The sequence below is a fragment of the Colletotrichum aenigma genome (genome assembly GCF_013390185.1).
Source record: "Colletotrichum aenigma strain Cg56 chromosome Unknown KSG_Cg56_contig04, whole genome shotgun sequence".
In the NCBI taxonomy this organism is placed as follows: domain Eukaryota; kingdom Fungi; phylum Ascomycota; class Sordariomycetes; order Glomerellales; family Glomerellaceae; genus Colletotrichum; species Colletotrichum aenigma.
Genome location: NW_023500910.1, coordinates 824761 through 840838, shown reverse-complemented (window position 1 = coordinate 840838; position 16078 = coordinate 824761). Strand labels below are relative to the sequence as shown.

General features: G+C 54.5%; 3 protein-coding genes across 3 annotated transcripts; 1 reads left to right on the top strand and 2 right to left on the bottom strand.

Moving 5' to 3' along the window:
* Positions 1-8035: 8035 nt before the first annotated feature.
* On the top strand, positions 8036-9874 carry ZIP3 (Zinc transporter 3; the record flags this gene model as incomplete). The annotated part of the gene is made up of 5 exons (XM_037321356.1): positions 8036-8196; positions 8254-8352; positions 8405-8542; positions 8592-9298; positions 9348-9874. 5 exons carry the CDS (start codon positions 8036-8038, stop codon positions 9872-9874), a joined length of 1632 nt encoding a protein of 543 aa, XP_037179447.1.
* Positions 9875-10181: 307 nt separating this feature from the next.
* Positions 10182-11674, bottom strand: gatA-6 (Glutamyl-tRNA(Gln) amidotransferase subunit A; the record flags this gene model as incomplete). The annotated part of the gene is made up of 4 exons (XM_037321355.1): positions 10182-10349; positions 10403-11214; positions 11265-11352; positions 11435-11674. 4 exons carry the CDS (start codon positions 11672-11674, stop codon positions 10182-10184), a joined length of 1308 nt encoding a protein of 435 aa, XP_037179446.1.
* Positions 11675-12412: 738 nt separating this feature from the next.
* Positions 12413-14370, bottom strand: DAL4-2 (Allantoin permease; the record flags this gene model as incomplete). The annotated part of the gene is made up of 5 exons (XM_037321354.1): positions 12413-12874; positions 12923-13597; positions 13646-13892; positions 13945-14045; positions 14107-14370. The coding sequence occupies 5 exons, from the start codon at positions 14368-14370 to the stop codon at positions 12413-12415; spliced, it is 1749 nt and encodes a 582-aa protein (XP_037178886.1).
* Positions 14371-16078: the final 1708 nt, after the last annotated feature.

Here is a 16078-nt window from a genome sequence, read left to right as displayed (position 1 = left end):
CGGCGCATATAACAAAAGGTATCCTCGCAGATAGAAAAATTCTATCGATCATTAGATCTGTAAGTTTCCGGGTGCACGTGTTCTGGGTGCATCTACGAAACCAGGGCGGTATATCAGTGATGCCTGATCGCGAAGACGATGTTAGAAGCAGTTGGAGGGTTTGAGTACATCTATGGAGATTTACAAGATTGAAGACCATCCCAGAGAGTATGTACGTTGCTGTTCCCGACATCAAAAGCTAGCCGAAGGATGTTAACTTCAGTCTCTCTCTGCTTGGTTTTGCAATTGCTGCCGATTTATTGCATTCCACTGGCGCTGTTTGATTTGAACTAAGAAAGCTCTTAGTTGGTCATCCGTCAACGATCTAGCTTGTGGGTTCGCCATTCGAACATTTCTGATGTCCTCGGGCGTAACTCTGACGTGTGGCGTATTTTCAAGTTGTTGCGGTGGTTCAGCCCGAAATGAGAAGTTGTCGCTGGTCCCACCGCCCACACTCCCAGAGCCAGTCGCGCCCTCTGCCCGGTTTTCTACTGGCTGCTGCGATGGAGCGTCACTACCTGCGCCTTCTGGGCCACAAGAGCGCTGTTTTGACATTTTGCTGACTGCGACGATCTTCCAATCAGCATGCGACGCGGACACTGGTCCGTGTTGAACTCACAGTGTTTGGTGTCTGCTCATATGAGTGCGTAGAGTAGAAATGGGTGATGCCATCGGTCGATTCTGAGGGAAGATTCCAGGTCAAGCCTTTCATCAAGACGCTCATGAAATTTGTTGCTTTTTCGGTCAGTGTGATTGTTGCAGCGAGATACGATAGGGATTGAACAGACCCCGCGCAAGTTCTCTTAGCGTGCGGCGCATGCGGATGCCGGTGCTGAATGATCCGGATAGGTCAAGGACCCCCGCCGCTCTCGAATCGGGCGAAGCTTCACATTTGCTTCACACCTGGACTGCGCCTGCGCCACATTTCCAGCCACACATCACCACGACTTTCAAAATCCCGATCGGACATCATCAACCTCAGAACCATAATTGTTAGACTATTGACTCTCCTGGAAAGGACCTCAATTGCTCATAATTCCCCTTGATTCAGTGTCGAAGGCTTTGAATACCTCAGTGTTACGTTGATGCGAGCATTCTGGTAACTAGCTGTAGAGTGATCTTGATGAAGAAGCGACCATGGCAGGAGGAACGACGATGATGGCAGTGACAAATACGAAGGCGATGACGACGAGAAAGACGGAGATAGGAACACCATCAAAATTAAGTGTTTGTTGTTTGTTGTTTCTTGTCTTGTCTTCTTTTTTTGAAAAAGAAAAAAGAAAAGAAAAAGAAAAAAAAAAAAACCAGTAAAAAAATTTCATTGACAACTGTTGTTTCCATTTTCCTTTGGCGAATAAAGATTCATTACTCTTGCAGAATAGCAAACACCCCGCCCCCCGCGCCTAGATTGCTGATTTTGAGAGGATTAGCTCTGGCTTCACATGGACCTCACAGGATCCCATCACTCTGCACTCTGCGAATCCTGCTTTGGGATTCCAGAACGAAACATCTGGTCTTATTGTGAGTGTAGATATCAAAGCGAAGGCCTCGAATGGAAGATTTCTTCACTATGTTTCTATCTGATGAGCCTGTTACTACTCAAGGGACTCCGCACCTGTTTGACCTCCTGCTTAGTCTGTCTGAAACTTGTAGACCCAATTTCCGACTGACGCGACTTGATGCAATTGACTGCCCAGTTGCACTTCGGACCGAGGAATAATGGAGCAAGCATCACAGCCCTTAGGCATCAACGAAGCGTGCTCGGAGGGATCCGTGTCAGGACTCTTATCTCTCCAGACGACACGAGCTGTGGGTTGTCTGCTACATATAGGGGCGGCAACTCACGTGCATCGCGGCCTCGCGTCTAACTCACAACCCAACGTGTCATGTCAAGAGGCCCGCTGCCAGCGCTCAGATTTGAATAAGCGGCTTCACGAAACCCTTCATGGGGCGAGTTGCGAGACTAGCACTAGCTGCTGGTCAAGGCTTGTCGTCGAGAAAAAGATTGTCCTTCCTTGTCAACCCCCACATCAGCAGAAGCTTAAATGTCCTTATATCAGAAATCGGTCTGTGAAATGCCTACCCGGTTTATTTCTCGGTGATGCCGACTTTCAAATAAAGCTGTTCGCGGCAATGAGCCATTCAAGATCCGACTCGCGGCAAAGCTTGAGCCTCAACGTGTCTGTGTGCATTGAGAAGGGGCTAGTCCGAGATACGAGGCTGTCAAAGCTCAAGTGGCCGGCGTTGGGCTTCAGTCAATCTACCTGTCAGAACTTCTACTAGATTCGGTTTCGCGATGGACACGCTGGCGGACCACTTCGGGAGACTTTGATGTCGTGGCCGTTGGGATCTCTTTCTCCGTGCACTACTAGTGCCTATTACTAGCCCACATTTACCCAATATGAATATCACCAGGCCTAAACCTGTTACGCGGTAACTGTGTTGGACGAGGCTGACGGCAAAAAATATTTATTTTCCAAAATATCATGAATGAGGGAATTGATTGACTCATTTGCAATGGACAGCGTTGAAAGACCTTGTCGCGGACCACACAGGGAGGAGAAAAGATGTCTCGGTGTTCTGGCTTCGCCGAGGACAAATGTGTATAAAAGCCGAGAGGTGGTCACTGAATAGCAATGACTTAGGATCACCAGCAACTTCCGTTCTCGCTCCAGTCATTCTTTCCAAGTCACTCTTTAACATCGTCTCTCGTTACTTTCCAAGTCATTCTCTCATTCCAAGCCAAGCATACCTATCAAAATGCTTCTCTCTACCATTACTGTCGTCCTACAGGCCGCCCTCTCGCCCGGGCCGCCGCGCTCCCAACCACTCCCTTAGGGCAGTCCATCGAGCTCGTCAAAGACTCGGTCGCCCCTATCTCAGACACCGCCATCGCTGAGCTCGTCGAGCGCAAGGAAGTCACCGACGTCCACGCCATCGAGACCCTCGCAGAGCAGTCCAGCTCCGCCGACAAGGACCTCGTCCTCCGCGACCTGCAGAAGCGCACGCTCAACATCGAGTTCGGCGCCGACACGGGCAACCGCTACCGCGCGACCATCAATGGCATCGCCATCATCGTGCACTTCTTCTTCGACCTGGCCAATGAGAAGACTGTCTTCTACTGGACCATTGACGGCACGAACCCGGCCCCGGGCGACTTGAGACTTGGTTTCCGTGATATGACATCCGGAGCGGGCGTCCCTGATGCGCGGTATGCGCACGACAACCGCTACTACTTCCCGGGCTTCCGTCTGTATGATGTTATCAACATCTTCAAGCCTTAGAGGGCGTGATTGGAGCGGCGGGCGGCGAACTCGAACGCGATGGGAATTCGAAAAAGGTGGGGAGATTCGATGTGCTGGGATTCATGTGGAGTTGTCGACTATTTGCTTAGACCCGGGTTGTCATAAGGCTTCAACAGCTTTCGTTCTTCTTGATAGATTTTGTTTTCATAGACTGCATTTCCAGTGTGTGCAATGTATGCATTTGACATGGAAATTTCCCCGCGCTTGTGATGATTAGATGCAAACGAAGGAAAGACGTCAATGCCTAGGTACGCAGGCATGGAATTCTTACCTTTCATGAAGTGCCTACCGTACCACGGTAGATTCTCAGTGATCTGGCGCGCTGGATTGCAGTCTGTCTCCTGACCTGACCCGCCATCTCATCGCCATCACGTCCTGGTCTAAGATGTACTAATTAAGCATAGGAATGCTTTCCCTAGGCCGGACGGAAACCTACCCCTAACCTAATGGACTAGCTATGGTCTCGTTCTTGAACTTTCTTTCCCTCTTGATCTACTTTCTTATTATTGAGGCTATTTTCTATATGACACTTAATACCTAGTAGGTAGGTATGATTATCTTCACTTCTGTCCTCGTTGTTATTATCATCGTCCTCGTCCTTGTCGTCGTCGTCGTTGTTGTCGTTGTCGTCGTTGCTACCCTCACTGATGTCGTAAAACCAGGATCCGCGCGGATAGCGAAACTCATCGATACTTCTCAAGTTTCCTCCATATCACATTCGTCGTCTGCGTGTGTATTAATTTCGGCCACGTCGTCCACTTGCTGGCAATCCGCATGTCTGCCCTTGCCATCTACGACAGACACATTTGTGCCTACCTACCACAAGGTAGGATTGTGATGGAACCAAAGATCAAGGTACCTTGATTTGAGGCTATCGTTCCTCCTGCCCGTCAGGGGATTCGCTCCATTTCGGATCAGGCGAGTCGAAAAGAGAAACATCCGAGAATGTGAATCCAAGTTTCGAGGCGAGTGATCGCCACTTTGACGAGGCATTTTTTGCCGCCTTCTCGATACGAGGATAGAGCGTAGGGTGAAAATGGTCAGATGGAGATGCCGCCACCGGCGACTCACCTTGAGAGATGCCATGACTTTCAACTGTTGGAGCATGACGACCGGGTGGCATTTAATCACTTTCTCGATACAGTTATTCCTCCGAAATGCATTCATTCGGCCTTTTTCTCCGATCCTTCAATGCCTGGGTGGTCATATCCATGGATGTCAGAACACGCTCCGGTGTGGTGAATGTTGGTGGGGGAGCCTACATGTAGCCTGTCTTGAGGACCTTGATGGCCCGGCCCGCCTCTCGCGCCTGGGCAACACCCAACCCAACCCCCGACATGGATCAGGTTGCAGCATAAAAAAACAAATGGAACCAGGCCGCGGGGCAAGACGAGGGAGCCCTTATCTGTTCTTGCCTGGTTTGTTTCCCTCTCCGATTGTTGGTGGGCAGGGCACTTTTGGCGTCTGCCAAGTTCACGGTGGAGGGTGAGCACGTTGCGGTGTCTTGGCGAGCTGAAAGATGGGAGGAGTGGTTCGTTTGGATTCGGTGAATGAGATCCTGCGTAATTCTGTTTTCTCTTGCCAAGACCCAAGGTAGCGTTGTAGCCCTGGCCGTTTGCTTGGATTGTCGCTCCTGCTGCTTTTTCCGCAGTGTGGGCTCGGCACGTCACTGACCCGACCTTCGGTATATATCCTACCTACCGACGCTCACCTTCAGCTTTTGTTTTTTTTTCATTCTCATCCACGGCCGACAAACTTCCACTCGTTGATCTCAGCCTCTCGAAGCTTTCTCAAGATACCTCAATCGCGAAGTTCATCCCCACAGCACCGTCAAAATGAAGACTTCTCAGATCCTCGCCATCGTCGGCTTCTCTGCCTTCGCCATGGCTCAGAGCAGCAGCTACTCGCTTGCTCCCTCTCCAACTGAGAGTTATCTGTGCGAAAGCCATGGTGATCATGCGAGTCTCTTCCCATCTTGCTTATTCTCGTGATCTCAAACTGACATTCAATTAGTGGCATTGCGAGGGTGCCCGCTCCACCACTGGTGCCGCTGGCGCTGCCACTACCTTGACCAGCTCTGTTACCGCCACCACCACGGCCACCGAGGATCACGACCACGACGACCACGATCACTCTGGAACCGGTGTTCTGCCCCCTTCACCTACGGAGAGTAGTGAATGTGTCGCGCATAATGATCACTGTTTGTCTTCTCCCAGTTCATCCATCGCGTCTGAAATGCATTCTAACATTCACGTAGGGCATTGCGAGGGCCCTGCCTCTACCGCCGCGGCTGGCAACGCCACGGTCACGACCACCACCGCTGCTACCACCACCGCTGCCCCCTCCGGCACCGACGCCGCCGCGACTTCCGCCAGCGGTGCTGCTGCCTCCTCCACCGACGTCCCTGCCGGCGCCGCCCGCGTTGGATTCGGTGCTGCTGCCATTGCCGCTGCTCTCATGGCTTTCTAAGCCGGTGTTGAAAGACGAAGATTCACCTAATGACGGGACTCATGGACATGATTTGAAAATGAAGGGCATTGGGCATGGCATACTGGGATATCAAAAACTGGCGGATCATCATCCTTTGATTCTGCTCGCCTCTGGCGTTTAAACGTTCCTTTTTCGCCTCTAGATGGAGGCTGTTAATATTGTACCATAGAATCAAAGAGAATCATTGAAATGATGATGATATCCTCCTCGTTGAAAGCTTGCTTGCGGTTGAATGCGATCCTACTAGTGAAGAGAATCATTTCATTTGAGCATGGCAGCCCTACCAGCTTGACGCACGCACTTTGACCACAGGCTTCCCGACCCGGCGATCTGGTTTGGCTCGTGACAGGCGGGAAGTTTATCATGTCACGCTGCAATGGCGCACAAACTGCTGGTAGCCGTTGCTGAAGGTTCATGATGGACTCCTCCGGGGAACGCCATCCGTCTGAGGCTTGCAGATACCCGTGTCTTGGGTGTGTGGTGGCCATGACCCTTCACATAACAAAGAGAAGAAAATCCAATATCATGGAGGCAATAAGGACCAGATCCCAGGGGCAACTTCCTGCGAAACATGAACCGAGGTATACCAGAAAAAACATCACCTTCCTGGCTCGCCGGTCTGCAAGTGTGGACAGACGTCTCACTCGTCATCAGCAGATGCCTCCCCCACACGGTCGACATGCCTGATGTGTCACGCCCGATTTCTCACAGGATACGAAGGGATAGTGTACTGCAACCTCATGCGTAAGGTCAAGCAGGCGTTGGAAATGGCGAACCGCGAGGCTGGATTCGGGCGGGTGGGTGCACCGCTCGTCTTGGCAGTGTTGGTTGACGACCAGTGAGCTGAGAATTGAGGAGCAGATTGAATTTTTCCTGGACGACGCCTGCCTATTAGTATTCTTGGCATGCAGCTGTAGGCCATCAAGGTCGATGCCAGAAAACAACGCAACAAAAGACCTGAGCAGAGGGGAAGAATGAGAAGAAGGAAGAGGAAGAGGAGTGGTTGAAGGCGGTTGCGGTCAGGACGAAGCCATCAAGGTCCTCACTCTCGACGTAGATGTGGCTCTTCTCATTGGCCAACCCGCTATTGTGGATCCTCGGCTGCTGCATCCTGGTTCGCCGGGTCGTTCCTGTAGCCAATCAGCTGAGCCCACCACTTGTAAAGGTGGGAAAGAGCGACTCCAGACCAGCGACATCGCGACTTCCCGCGTGCGCCTGCCTTCCTGCCGACCCATGGCGGCCATCCGGGTGCGCAAACTTGGCAACGGGTCTCAGCCTTGGCATCAGCCTTGGCATTGGAACTACGTTGTTTTTTGCTCTTTTGGCTTTTTGCATCTTTCCCACATTTTCCATCTTGTTTCCACCGCCGCCCCTCGTTTCCCGGCCCGGCGACATGGATTGCCGTCTTGGGGGAGGAGAGCTGGATTCACTGCAAGCCCGAAATCGCGTCGGCCTTGATTGGCGCGCTGTTACTCGCAGCTGAAAGTCCACGCAGAACATGCGGAAACGAAAACTTGTCGTCCGTTTGGTTGGCGGCACCCATGGCCCTTGCTTCGTGGATACGGCACAATGGAAACTAGCAAGCATTTCTCGGAGGCTTTACTGCTTTTGCCAAAGGAGAGCATGTGCCTTTGATTGACTTTTGATAGAGGGAGGGGAATTCTCAGCGGCAGGACAATGGTCTGTTTGTCCAAGGGCCGCCATCAAGTCAGAAAGAAAGTCAACAGGTACCAAACACCGACGACCCATTCGCCATTCTCGGCCACCGTCGAATCTGCTCATCGTCGCCTTTTCGCCGCTCTCATCCACCCACCTCCCTCCAAAATCTCCCTCACCGGCCGTCCCTCATCCAATCCTTCCTCTTTCCTCACCCTACGCCCTACCCTCTCGAGGAATCATCCCGCGGCTCTGTGACTTCTCGTTGCCTGATCCCCCGTCACATCCCGCTTCGGTCAAGCAGTCACTCGACCTGCCGTCTCTCAAGGTGCCCATTCCCAGCGCGGCTTGGAACCAACACGGCTTCACCCTGGCCACCTCCATCCCGACCTCCTTCCCATAAAGCACCCGGCTGCGAACCATCCGATCAGCCGCCTGTCCGAGACTTCTGCAGCGTACTTCAGCCCCGGACCTGAACAGCTTCAGGCACGTCAACTCGGACCCGGCCCGTATCACAGCTTGCGTTCTGTCTTACGCCCATCACCATGGCCAAGTTTTCCGCTGCCGCCCTTGCGGCTCTTCTGAGCGCCGCTTCCGCCTCCCTGGTCGCACGACAGACGGCTGCGAGTACCACCGCCGCCGCGACCACCACGGCGGCATCTGCCCCTTCGGCCATCTCAGACTGCGCCGTTACCTCATCTACCCAGTAGGTTGATGCCAGACTACTTCACGTATACCATGGCCAGCATCTAACATTCAGCAGGATTTGCAAGGTTGGCGCGACAGAGTACATCGTCGCGGAAACACCCACCGGCGCGCTGCCCAGCTCCTACACGGGCTGCCACAAGCATGCGACCGACACGTAGGTGCCGTCATTGTCATCACATTACTCCAAAGACTGACACTGAAACTAGGTACTGCTTCTACCCCGATGGCGAGGTTCTTGTCGAGCCTGCCAACGCACCGGCTGCCACTGCCGCAACCACGACTGCTGCCGCGGAGACTGGCATGCCCACGGCCGTCTCTGACTGCCATCTCCATGGAGTCACTGTGTATGTCGACTACCTTCCATCTTGAAGACAGCATAGCTAACAGCCTCAGCTTCTGCATGTGGGGTACTTCCGAGTATCAGATCATGACGACGCCCACCAACACCGCCGCTTCTGCCATCCCTACTGCATTTACCGACTGCCACGCGCACGGTGCCGACACCTACTGCATCGCCCCCAACGGCGACGACGTCGAAATCGTCGCAGAGGGTGCCGAGTCCTCTGATTCCGACAGTGAAGGCGAAACGCCTCAGGGCGAGAACTGCCACTTTCACGCCGGTGTTGAGCACTGTGTTGGAGCCGGTGAGAGCGAGAGCGGCGGCACGAGAAGCTGTGCCAAGGTTGCGCGCGACTACAACATCCCTCTGCGCATCGGCCTTCTGTTCGTCATCTTGGTTACCAGCGCTTTTGGTGTCTACTTCCCAATCCTCATGATCAAGTGGATGCCTACCAAGACGCACACCCTTTTCCTCATTCTCAAGCAGTTTGGCACTGGTATCATCATCTCGACTGCCTTTGTCCATCTCTACACCCACGCGCAACTCATGTTCGCCAACGAGTGTTTGGGAGAGCTGGGCTATGAGGGCACCACATCCGCTATCGTCATGGCTGGCATCTTCATCTCTTTCCTGGTCGAGTATCTCGGCAAGCGCCTCGTGATGGCCAAGGTTGCTGCTAACCCGAGCGCTGCATCTCGCTTCTCTCCCGAGACCGTCACTGTCCTGGTTCTTGAGTGCGGTATCATTTTCCACTCCATCAGTAAGCGTTTTCCAGTTTCTCATGATGAACCTCGGCTAACGTTATCTAGTCATTGGCATTACCTTGGTCGTCGCCGGTGACTCCTTCTTCCTCACCCTCTTCGTCGTCATTCTCTTCCACCAGATGTTCGAAGGTATCGCTCTCGGTACTCGCATTGCCCAGCTCGGCACCGCCTCCCCCGTGGAGAAGAACGTTCGCCCTGCCGGTGTCGAAGTCGATCAAACCTCCTCCACCCCTGACAGCCTCAACTCTCTCAAGGCTCCGAGATTCTCCCTCGTCAAGAAGCTCATCATCGCCACCCCCTTTGCGCTCGTCACCCCCATCGGCATGGCCATTGGCATTGGCGTACTGCAGCATTTCAACGGCAATGACCGCAGCACCATCCTTGCCATCGGCACTCTCGACGCGGTGTCTGCTGGTATTCTTGTCTGGGTCGGTGTCGTAGAGATGTGGGCCGAGGACTGGATGCACGGGCACGCAGAGCTGCTTCACACCAGCCCCATCGTCACCTTCCTGGCTGGATTCGGCCTGATTGCTGGCATGATCATCATGAGTGTGCTTGGCAAGTGGGCTTAAGTCTAACAGCTAGCTTCGAATGACAGTAATGACACATGACGCTGCATGATATGTGGCAAGGACAGGAAAAGTCTGGGATTGCATCATATGGAATGGCATTGTTTGGGACGGTCCTTTGTTATAGATAGATGTTATACCCTACGCAGTGTAATGAGACGGAGATTCTATTCACTTTCCTGATATTATTGACGAGCAGCTGTGTCAGCCATTTGACGACTCACCCGAACAGTAAGCAGCCTCTCTCCCAAGTCTACTATGACAAAACACGACTGTCGGCGAATACAAATAAGCGTGTACACTTCTTAGTCTACAACTGCGACTTCCACCCACCCTCCGCCTCGAAAATCTTGCCAACAGTCTTTGCCACAGACAGAAGATGCCTATCACGATATCGCGGAGCCACCAACGACACACCCACGGGCATGCCATTCGGTCCTCCAAACCCAATGAGGTTAACCACCGGAACATGCAGAGCCTGCTCATCGTCAGCAAACTCACCGTCACCAACCACGCAAAATGGATACTCACCGTCCAAGGCGCATTGAACGCAGCACTCCCCGTGCTCCCCAACCCCTCCGGCGCCTCGTCGACCGCACTCGGCACCAGCACCGCATCAAACTCCCCCAGCATCTTATCAACCTTCGGCCTCGCCGCGCCGATGTTATCAAACGCCTCCAGCTGCGCCGCCCGCGAGATCTTGTTCACATTATCCACATGGCCCACCAGGAACTCGTGCAACTCCTCCTTGCCGACGCGGTACTCCGGCAGAAAGTTCACGCGCCCCTCGCTGTGGAGGACGGTCGCATGCCACTCCGGCAGCGCCTCCAGCTCCGCCGCGAACTCGATCTCCTGCACCTCCGCCCCGTGCGCCTTCAGCAGCTCCACCGCCCTCGCCAGCGCGGCCTCCGTGCCGGGCCCGACGTGCGGCCAGACCATCGTCTTCAGGAACGCAATCTTGGCGCCCTTGATCTCGAAGGTTTCTGTGGGCGCCTCGTCGTCGGCGAGGGCGAAGACGTCCGCGAGGAGCTGCAGGTCCTCGACGCTCCGCGCGAAGAGGCCGAGCGTGTCGAGGATGAGCGAGTAGATCTTCTGGCCCTCGCGCGAGATGGCGTTCCAGGTGGGTTTGAGGGCGTAGATACCGTTGAAGGAGGCCGGGCGGATGGTGCTACCGCCGGTTTGCGTGCCGAGGGCGAGCGGGGCTTGGAAGTCGGCGACGGCGGCGCCGGAGCCGGAGGAGGAGCCGCCCGGGGTGCGGAATTTGGAGGAGGGGGAGGCGGTGTGCGGGTTTATTGTTTTTGGGCCGGCGACTGTGGCGGCGAATTCTGTTGTGGTTGTTTTGCCTGGGAGGGTTAGCAAATGGGTGTGGGAAGGGAGGGGGAAAGGGAGGTACCGAGGAGGAGGGCGCCGGCGTCGCGGAGGACGATGATGGAGGCGGCGTCGACTTGGGGAGAGGAGTCTTTGTAGAGGACTGAACCGTGCTGGGTGGGCATGTCTGTGGCGAGGTCAGAAGCTGTTCCGTGAGGATGGGGACGGAGGAGGCTTGCTTTTGGTGTAGATGACATCCTTGACCGCGACCGCGACGCCGTGGAGGGGCCCGCGCTGGTCTGCCGGGACCGCATCGAGTTTCTTGGCTTGCGCAATGACTTGCTCTGGGTCGAGGTACTCCCAAGCCTTCACGATGGGGTCGCGCTTCTCGATGTGGGCGAGGAGGGAGCGCGCGTAGGCTTCGACGGTCAGCTCGCCGGCCTGGATCTTGGCGCGGACCTCGGTGGCTGTGAGGCGGTATGGTTCGGTTGGCATCTTAGCTTGTTGAATGTGAGGCGGGTGATGTTTGTCAACCGGGATCGGGAGGTGTTCGGATTGAAACGATGACCGTCCGAGTCACGGCGCGGGGTTTGTGGTCCGGTTAAAGAGCTATCCGCGGTTCGGGCCGTTGAGGTCTGTGACCGAAGTATCGGTGTCCTCAAGCCGAGTTTACAAAAAGAGGAAGAAATACAACGTTGTTGATGTTACCAGAATATGTCATTCAGAAAGAGGGTGGGAAGTTGGAGTTCATTATCAAATAATTCGAAAGTCTCCAACCGGTTGGAGAAACGACCCCGCAATGCCGTTATCGCTCGGCCGGGATTCCACCCGCGGCTTGTTGGTGTGAACTTCCCCGCAGCATACACACAATATTCGGGACCCCTCCATTGCCAGAGAGAGTGTGTGATACTGATTACACAAGCGTCGGTAGTTTTGGCCCGAATGAATGATGGACGCCGCTCACTGTATCGGCTCTTTGGGTGGTGATAAGCCGAATGGGTCCACTGAATTACGCAACGGATTGTTGGTGTTGAGCGGTGGTTGCGGGGATGTCGGGGATGTCGCCGATGAGGGTCACCATAGCGACCATAGTCTTTAGACGACCGCGAGAAAGTGTAACAACGAACTTTTGGAGTTTGCTCATTCTGTGAGAGAGATATCAAGATCATGAGACATTACTAAGAATATATTCTCGTCGACATCACACATGAAACCGGTTCCAACTGATGACCCTCAAGCCTCCATCTTCCGGCCCTTCTCCTCAACCTGCACCTCCTCCCCGTCCGTAATCTGCGGCGACGCCGGCGCATAGATCTCGCCCTCCCTCTCCCCCTCAAAGAACCCATCACGGCCCTCCTTCGCAAGCCACTCAAACTCCCGCGGCGCATTCTCGCACCCCGCCGGGAACACCTTGGGCTTGAAGACGTGGATCAGGGCAATGTAGATGATGGCCGACGAGCAGAACGTCAGCACCCAGCCCATCTTGTACATGTTCTTCGCGGCCTGGCTAACGCTCTGCGGCTGGTACTGCCCGACGAGCCCGGGCAGGCCCATCACGGTGCCGCCGATCCAGGCGAACACGCCGACCCAGTTGACGCCGGCTTTGAACCAGTAGAGGCCGGTTTTGGAGCCGTTGAAGAGGGATGGGACGTGGACGTTGCCGCGGCGGGCGATGAGGTAGTCGAAGATGATGATCTGCGATGTGTGAGCTGTGCTCTCAAAAGAATGGATGTGTGCACTTACGGCGCAGAGAGGGGCCATGAAGATGTTATAACTCCCCAAGAACGAAAGAAACGCCGACGCGTTCGCAATCAACTTCCACGGCAACACCACAATCCCCAAAATCGCACACACAATCTGGCCCCGCCGGATAGTCAAATACCTAGGAAACAGCCCCGTCATGTCCGCCCCAAACGGGATCGAGTTCGCGCCAAAGTTCGTCGCAAACATGCTCAGAATGAAACTGAACGCCACAAAGAACACGCCCGCCCTCCCCGCGGGCGTCCAGTAGTGGTCCAAAATCGCGTCCAGCAAATCCCACAGGTTCCAGTAGGCCTGCCCCCAGGCGCCCTGCAGGGACGTCGTGGAGGCCAGGCCGAGGAAGAAGACGAGGCTCTGCGCGAAGAGCACGCAGGCGCCCTGCAGCCAGCCGGCGTCGGAGGGGCGGCGGGTGTAGCGCGCGAGGTCGGGCTGGTTGACGAGCATGGGCGAGAGGGAGCCCATGATGACGTTGATGCCGTTCATGACGGCCCAGCCGAGGGGGACGGACGAGGTGGCTTCGGAGGGGGCGGCGGCGTTGATGTTGGAGATGCCGGTGCCGTGGGCCATGCACCACCCGAAGAGGCCAAAGCAGGCGAAGGGCATGACGAAGCCTTTGACGGTGAAGATGTAGTGGATGTGCGCGGGGTGGACCCAGGTCTGGAGGCGTGTTAGTTGTGCTCGGGAGTGGTCAGGGGGGGGGCGTACGAAGGGGAACTCGACTAGCCAGACGATGAAGAAGGCTAGGAGCTGTTTGGATGTGACGTCGGCGCTGGCGGGGAGGGCGTTTGCGAAGTTGTCCCAGCCGCTGCCGAAGATGCACCGGAAGCAGACGGAGAGGAGGTTTGCGCCGTAGTAGGTCTGGATGCCGTACCATATGATGCAGACGATGGCGCGGATGAAGACGAAGAAGTAGGAGCCGTACATCCCCATCACTGATCGTGCGAGGACGGGACTAGAAGCCGTCAGAATCTTGGTCTCTGTATCTGGTGGGATGGGCAACTTACTATCCCAGATGATACATCGCGCCTGGCCGCGCCATGCCTGTGACGATGATCGCAGAGATGAGAGAGCCGAGGACGCAAGAGATGAAGGCCTGTTGCCATGTCTGACGTCCGTTAGTTTCCTCTCGTCTCCGACACATCAAACTCGAACTCAAGATGACATACCAAGCCCACTGCTACCAATGAAGACGCCACATTCCACCCCGTCGTCCCAAACATGTTCGAGAACCAGTACAGCGGCAGGTTATACCACGTCCACGTCCGCTGATGCGGCGGCGTCGGCTCGAGATCTTTGTTCGACCATCGCGAGTCGCCGATCCGCGCCTGGCCCTCCGGCGCCTCGGAGGCCTTTGCCCATTCTCGAAAGGCGGCCCTGGACTGGAATGGCGCCGCTATCTCGGCCCTGGTTGGTACACGGACTCGAGCCATCTTGTCGACTATTTCGTTCTGAGATGATCGAGGAAGAGCGCGGCGCATCACCCATCGTCACTGCGAAGGGAGGCTGCAGCTCCATACTTCAAGCAGCCCGATACGCCGTCCGCCATCGTCACCGATATCATATCCTTCGGCGCTGCGATGATTCGTTCCCTGCGCGCGGTGGTATTGGGACCCTGCCATCGGCGCTTTTGCAACCGACGGCGTCAGCGGTGCATTGCCACGCGAGTGACGGGCGGACGACAGCCCGATGACATCTATCCCATCGCCCCGATAAGGATTGCATGGGCGCAGATGCGGAGCGGGTGGCTTGGCGGGCGGCCGTGGACCTGGTTCGGGGGGGAGGGTGCTCCACTGAGATAAGCCGGCGGGATGTTGTTGGTCTTTTTACCTGAGATGCGCGATGTAGTAGCCCGACTTGGTGGATAGGGGGGTTGTCGGGTTGAAAGTACCGACGGGAGTGATGTCACGTGGGATAGGCTGAGTTGAGGGTGTTGGTTGGTTCTTATCGTGCGTTCTGGGCTATCTTCATGGCGTTGATGGATTGGAGCTGGAATCATCAATCGAGCGACATCTGGTCTGCTCTACAATACTGTTGTAGTCTAATTCTCAACAAATTCAGTCTCGAATGTGTTTTAAGATTAGAAGGGAATGTCCAGAGTTTGCGAAACTTACATGCGTGAAGGAGCGACTATTTTTGCTCAATGTTGTCTCTTATCGAAGTCTTACATATCGACATAGCAGCAAGCATACTTGTTACCCATGTATGTATTGCAGAAACCATTTTTCCGGATTTTGAGGTTGATTTGAGAAGGCATTGAACCTTGCTAGATCTTATCTGTGAAATCAGTTGCTGATCAACTGCACCCTTTCCTTCCGTTTGCTGCTTCCCTTTCTCCAATGTGGATGCAACTGAGTCATCGCTGCGACCGACCTGGCTTATGACTTACTTGCTCTGAATTTGAAAGACTCAGTCACATACCAAATGCATGGCATGATGCACATCTGCCGACTGTCAGTGAGACTTGGATCACATCAATAGACATAGCGCGACGGAGTTGGGAAATGCCAAGCCCCGAACTCCCTAAAGCTTCCATCTCTCAATCATCAAATTGCCAGACTCTTTCCCTGATTGAACCTGAGAGGAAGATGGCGGCATCGCTCGTCTATTTAATGACTCGTCAATTACAGAAACGCGACCGGTTCGCATCGCACCACGGCTCCTCGGGGATATTTCATCCCATGAGAGGGAACGGATCGCCATAGGGCTTGACACAATCTGGCGCTAAGGCCGGGAAGCAGTCTCTAAACTTTGTCAGCGAAAGTCATTTCCATATGAAAGTCTCATTGAAAGATGAATCTTCAGAAGGTCCGTCCAAAAATAGGCGGCGAGTGAAGGTCAAAATTACCTGTCAGAGGGGACTCAAGTCTTTATGTCTGACTCGCATGAACAGCGATGGCCTTGGCTAACCCTATATAAATTGCATACGAGAAATTAAGAGGGTCATTTAACAATTGCATGACGCTCCGGTAGCACCGCAAAACCTTATTTCGCTCCAATCCGAACCCTTATGATGCTGGTCTCCTTGTGGAGTTTGGCGGGTGTTCATCCCTTCATTGCAGCGACGAAAGCCCCGGGATCTACAAATAAGAATCTTCACGACCCCCCGAACAAAACCTACTGATGTTGACCGTGAGAAAC